Source organism: Sinocyclocheilus rhinocerous, unplaced genomic scaffold (genome assembly GCF_001515625.1).
Source record: "Sinocyclocheilus rhinocerous isolate Xijiao unplaced genomic scaffold, SAMN03320098_v1.1 scaffold878, whole genome shotgun sequence".
In the NCBI taxonomy this organism is placed as follows: Eukaryota; Metazoa; Chordata; class Actinopteri; order Cypriniformes; family Cyprinidae; genus Sinocyclocheilus; species Sinocyclocheilus rhinocerous.
In genome coordinates, this window is record NW_015664312.1 from 910770 (window position 1) to 917555 (window position 6786).

Sequence of the window (6786 nt, forward strand, 5' to 3'; positions counted from 1 at the left end):
GACTATTATTGCATGTGTTAGGCTTTAAATTGTTAAACACATTTAACTGAAACATGCAACAACCTGGAACAGGTCGTTCACTTTACAGGAAGAAACTTAATGTACAAATAAATGTTATCAAAAGAATGACCTCGAAATGGATTCATTATATTTCCTCCTATACTACATCTGTCTACAAACTGATTTGTGCTTTTGGTTTCTTCTGTCTGAGCTTTCTGGATGGCTGGAATTAGTGGATCTAAACTGTCAAATGGATCCGTGAAGCCTCAGACGAGATCCGTTGATTATCTGGCGTTATCTTGCCTTGCCAGCTGAAGATCCAGATCCCTGCCATCTAAAAGAGCAGGTCAATACACAGCAGACAGCCTCATTTCAGTCAGATGGCAAATTAAAGCTGAGGAAGAGTATTCCTCTTCCCGAACATCATTCCTCCTGACGTCTCTAAGAAGATGTGTGCAAATAAAAGGGCTTTGCTTGTGGCAACGTCTGGCTGAGCAAGATAAAAGAAGGGTTTTTCAGACACAATTAGACAGAAAGATAGATGGACAGACAGACAGCTTACGTGATCAATGCTGTTCTCTTCATCTCTGGGCTGTATGGTTGTTGAGTTGTTTGTCTCTTCGGTTGAATTGTCTGTTGTCTGGGAGTAAAAGCACAGAAATCTATTTAGCTACCGAGATTATCATGCATTTAACATGATAAAACACACAGAATGATGGGACATTCATTTGAATTATATATTCAGACTTATTACTTACCACAAAAATAAATAAATGGACTCAAAATAATGATTTGAGTATGTGAGAAGAAACTGGAGAATGACAAGAAATATCGTGTCTAGGAAACCAGTTGCCTAGGACAATATGACTTATACAGGTAAAGTTCCCATGCAGTTACTAATTTTATCCCTTAAAACTCATCTTTGATAACCAAAATGACATATTTAGAACCATTTGTGAAATTTATTTCATGGTAGGAAACGGACTATTTCGTATTTTAGACTGTCTTTGGTATAATATAGATTTAAAGCAGCACTATGTAACTTTTGGCGCTCTAGCGGTTAATAAACAGAACTGCACACATCCCGCGGAAGAACATTCCAACCGGAGCTACTTCTCTAAGTTTATGTCTATGGCGATTCACGCAGGTATGTGTTACTCCGCAGTGGTGACGACCCGACCAGGCTACAATAGTCCAAATATAAGTACTTATTATAAGTGTACCGTAGTGATTAGGAATAAGACAAAAAACGCGGTTTGGAGAACGTAATTAATAGCCTACAAAATCAAAAACTGTTCCTTCCCTGAGTCCACCAAAGGTTGTGAAGTCATCAGCCTCAATGTTGTTGAAATTGCCACAAAGACAAAGATATACAATGAATAAACATGCATATTTAATAAATTGATGCTGCTTTTATTCAGAGTATTGCATGAGAGGGTTAAAGATAAGAGGTCTGTAAAAAAAAAATACGCATGTTTCTCCTTGGTACACTGAATTGACTGTGATGTAAAGTTGCATTAATGGTACAAGCTGGATCTCTAGACGAAGCCCAATCAAATGGGCCTGAATGACAATGTAGAATGAAGAGGGCTTGAAAATGCTCACATCAGCTGAAAATCAAATAATAATATATAATTGCATACATTGGTAATCAGTAATAAAGCAGAAATCAAGCAGTTTTTGTATAAGCAATGTCCACACTAACTTTTTTTCTGAATAATTATTCAAATGCACCTACACTATTTGAAATAAAGATTTCACGTTCCCTGCATTCACCAAATGACCTTCCTCTGAAATTAAAGTTACACTTTGTAACTTTTTCAATAAAAAAATAAAACAACAAAATGCTATCATTGAAAATGCGCCAACAAATCTTCCAAACCATGTCTTTACTTTACCCAAATACACTTTGATAAAACTGTAATAATAGTGATTTATATTTTAGTGCTGTAAGGGGCAGATTTCACGGGAAATTGCATACATAGGTTATTCTCCAGTGTCACCCGGTATAATATCTCTGTGGAATCACCGGTTGTAAAAATAAAACAAAAGTCCAAAATCCGTTTATTACAAAAACTGATTCAGTACTGGTATGCTTATCAGTGTTGGTTTTATTATTATTAATAAATAAAAAAATTCCCTTCTTTTTGTTGATTTGCCTACCTGTAAAAAGTGACATCTGGGCAATTATTCTGTTGGATCCACTGGAATCCACTTTAATCACCTGTATGCAAGGGAATATAAAAATAAAATAAAATAAAAAATCAATGAATGTTTTCTGTTTGCAAATGTTTAAGACATGTAGATTTAATATAAATGGCAGTGACATGAAGAGTGAGGAGCAGTTTCGTCAAGTTATGATAAAAGGCTGTTTTGGAAAACATTAACTGTTTCATTTTTTTTTCAGTCCTTTTTAGTACTTACATTAGTTCCATCTAACAATGCCAGCGTTACTGACTTCAAACAGGTTTCAGTTTCAGTCACACCACATTTCACCAGGTCTCCTTGAACTGTGAATTCTGTGCTTGTGCATTGCTACTGAAAAAGAAAGAAAAATGGACAAGGTTAATTGACTTAACAAGTCCATCTTTAAGATTACACTTCACTACCTGGCCAAGCTGTGATACAGGAAGTCGGGGATAAAGTTTTGCACGGCATTCAATTCCCTGTGGTATTGAGCAGGTGGTTGGATAGGTGTCAGGACCTTTTGTTGGTCTACCAAAATTCAACCATTTTGACCACTGACAAGTGCATGGCGGGGTAGGAATAAGTGGGGATGGTTTTGATGTCTTGGAAGGTGTAGAAGTTGCTGAAGGTGTACTTGAAATTGTGGTTGTTGTTAAACCTGACAACCTCGAAGGAGTTGTTGGTGTCTGTGTGGAGTTGTCACATTTTCCATGGCAGCATAATACCCTGATATTATAATCAAAGCATTGCTGTGTGATATCTTGATTTTTGTTCAAACACAGGAGCCCATCTTTTGCATTACAAATAACACAACCTGTCCAAGCTGCAAAAGAGAATGTTGAGGATAATGTTTTGCATGGCATTCCACCTTCTTTGGGGCTGAACAGAGGGACGGATAGGTATCTGTTATTGTATATTACACACTCTTGGTGGACCATACTTTCTGGGCACGGATGTGCTGCAACATACAAAAGAAGAGGACATACTACTCAGAGAGCATCAATTAAAAAAAAGAATACAAAACTACAAGAAGAGACTATAGCAAGTTAGCAACCATAGGCCTTGATCTAGATAGTCTAATAATGCTCAGCGATGATGTTGACTGATGAATTTGCACATGGATTGTTAATAATATATTAAAAGTACAGATACACGTGTAAACAACGTTCAAAAACTTGATTTTCACCACAGGGGGTCTTTAAGTGGTCATTATGCCAAATGATTTGACCAATCAGAATCATGTATTGTGGAGAGTCATATAACTGTAGCCTATTTAGGCTGCCTTATTGAATCAGACTAAAGCTCTATACCCACCTTATTGATTCTCTCAGCAGTATAAATAGATTGATTCCCAGCTATGATTTCCATACTGTAATTTTGGAGGTTTGAAGAGACGTTGTGTGGATGGAGGCTGGATTTTGCTGTCTCATTGTCCATCTGGAAAAAAAAAGGAAAACGCTGCAATAAGTAAAACTGCACCAAATCTACATGACCTGACCCTTAAAAATCACATTCATTGATGTAAATATTCACACAACTTGTGACTATTTAATTTCCATAACCTTTTCAGTTATTTATAACTGGGTAAGGATTTTAAAAATAGTTTTATAGACTGTCCTCATAAAAGAGCAATTCCTAACTGATTAAACATAGTTCTGGGCGTAACAAGAAGCAAAAACTAAAGTATTTTATGATTCGCACAACTTTATAATTCTTTTTAATGTAAAACTTTACAATGACTTCCCTTACAGTGGTACCGTTTTTAAAGGTTTAATCAGTGATATGATTTTTTATTTTTATTTTACCAGTGTTACCTGACTATACAGTTTTGTGTAAAGAGGTAAAAGGTCTGTAGGATAGACTGATAATCAATTTAACCATTATGTATTACTTATATTCACTTTTCAACTTTAATCGGTCATCAGTTCTTTTATATCAGGTTGGTGATAAATGGCAAATTTAGGGGATCGCTGAAGAATAACACCTAACAACAATTCACAGGTAAAACAGTATGAAAAGTGTAGCCTATAAGATTATGAAAATAATTTCCATCTCTGTCTATAAAATAATTTCATGCCATATCTATCATGTCCATGCTATCTAACATGAATTAAGCTGTGATGGATCATTTTTAGGAAAACTCTGCTCTGATTTGGCATGTAGCCAGTGATGCTATTATTAAAACTAAGCAGCTATTAGTTATGACGGAAAATCATTCTCCAGATCTACTCTGAGAGAGATTCATTAGTGAAGAACAATAATTCGACTGTATTTGAAAGTAGAAAACCTGCTGCACCGCGTCCTCCAGCTTCTGCTGCGTGTCCTCCATCAGTTCCTCCACCTCTCTGAACATATCGCTCAGTGGCGTTTGTCCTTCTTCTACATTTGCTTCCATGTTTGAAATGATGTCCATGTCTGTTTTGGATATTTCGGGGACAATTCCATAGACGATGGCCAGGCACAGGCTGAATCCGAGCAGAAACATGTTGACAGCGCGGTTGGTCTCTGAACAGTGCGCGTGCGATCAGAGGAGCTCCAGCTGCGCGAGGCGGGGCGGTGCGATGCGCATCCACACAAACACAAACCTCTTTGTACTGCATCTCTGGCTATACATATTTACTGCAAATGCCAGACATTCAGTGACTGTACGCGAATTTGACATGCAAATCAACTGTGACGCACAATTACAGTCGCCTATATTTTATTTATTTAATTCACAACTGGTTGTATTCCGTTTTTCTTATTTTGCTGCATTTATTCTATATTTATTTGTGTTTACCTGGATATAGGCCTCTTTTTATGCAATACATAACACATTTTATTATATCTTCTTTTCTCAGGCGCACTCATTATTTGTCCCCTTATTAAAACGTGCTACGCACAAATATTATTATTATTATTATTTTTTTTTTAAATAATGTTCATGAGCAAATTAAGGTTTTGCGGAAAACTTTTGGCTTTGCTGCATTCCACCCTGCATGTACACCCTGCCTTGAATATTCGCCGATGGATTTGCATAGACGGAAGGATCCAGAGGTGCCGTTGCAATGGCACAGGTATTTCATGCAAACTTGGACAAATTAATCAATGGACACCTGACCTCTGCAATCACTGAACACTGACCTGGAGAAGATATCACGGCAGAAATTCTGTGGGGAGTGAGAAGTCATATGGAGTCACATAAAATTATAACCAACAAACCAGTAAAATAATTACTGCTACAGCTACAAATGATGAAAACATCATTCCAAATCATTCCAAAGGCTCCATGCTTCTGATATAAACCCATTCACATTCAAATGCATTTTTTAAAATGTAAATTGATTTACTAAACACAAATATATCTACCTGTGACTTGAACCCTGGATATCCTACATATAATATGTGATTCATAATATTAACTCAAGCTGTATGGGGCCCAAAAAAATGCACAATAACATAGCATAGTTTTTACATTTTGTTATGTTGCCACTGTGGGATTACAAATTTAAGAATCTGTTTAAAATATGCTGATCCTATGTTCTGACATAGCATCACATGAAAAAACTAAGGTGAAGTACATTGTATTTAGCATTTAAGGTAAATAACATCAGACAAATGATTCTCTTAAAGGGGTCATATGATGCGATTTCAAGTTTTCCTTTCTCTTTGGAGTGTTACAAGCTGATTGTGCATAGATAAGATCCCTGAAGTTGCAAAGACTAAAGTCTCAAAACCAAAGAGATATTCTTTATCAAAGTTAAGACTCTGCCACGCCCCCCTAAAACGGCTCGTTCTAACACGCCCCCACATATCTACCTCACCATGTGGAAATATTTGCATAATGCCGCCCAAATGTGCACGCAAAGAAAGAAGGCATGGTTTCAGTAACCGCAGTTAGTGTTAAAGCAGCCATGTCAGGGAGACGCTGTGTGTTTCAGTGCGAAAGCAAAAGCACTTTATTTGGCCTACCAGAAGTAGATATAAAGAGTGACTTCTGTATGAAAGATATCCCAACGTCTCCTGGTCTCAGCTTCGACGAGGAAAAAGTTTCCTACACCACCTTATGCTAAAATGTTTTATTTATTTATTTATTTTCAGAAGTATTAATCTTATTTAATAAATGGTGGATAAAATGTGTAGTTTGGGACAAAAGGGACAACGAGTATGAACCAACATAATTTTTATCTTTAAGCAATGCAATTTCTGGACTGTAAGTGTGGGGTCTCTATGCATAAAAGTCTCTGCTAAATGACTACCTTTGTGCTTATGTTCATGATTTTTTAACACTACCACAATACACGTGCTAAACCTAAATTCGCCACCCACTCCCAATTTCCTTGGACGCCCATAATTGACAAAAAACAACAAAACAAAACACTTTTTAACGAATCAATTCGTGATTCATGACTCACTGAGAATAGCCTATACGCTTCAGAAGACTCGAATCACTGAGTGAATCAAAATCACTACTACATTGCATCAAAAAGTAATTGTTCTGTTCAGTTAAGTTCTGTTTCTGGTTCTCACAACCTGATCCCCCCTATTTTTATGGCCATTCATTTGAACTGAACAACGAATCAGTCCAATTAGTAAATGAATAATTTAATCACAGATCCG

The 6786-nt window shown here is 36.6% G+C and overlaps 1 protein-coding gene across 1 annotated transcript in view; it reads right to left on the minus strand.

The window, feature by feature from the left end:
- dkk3a (dickkopf WNT signaling pathway inhibitor 3a) overlaps positions 1–4732 on the minus strand; it is an 11846-nt gene extending 7114 nt beyond the window's left edge. Inside the window, exons 1-3 of the mRNA XM_016540831.1 lie at positions 4475–4732; positions 3502–3624; positions 563–640 (exon numbers count right to left, since the gene is read on the minus strand). Coding sequence (XP_016396317.1) covers positions 563–640; positions 3502–3624; positions 4475–4672 — 399 coding nt within the window. The 5' untranslated portion in view covers positions 4673–4732. The remainder of the gene's footprint in view (positions 1–562; positions 641–3501; positions 3625–4474) is intronic.
- Positions 4733–6786: the final 2054 nt, after the last annotated feature.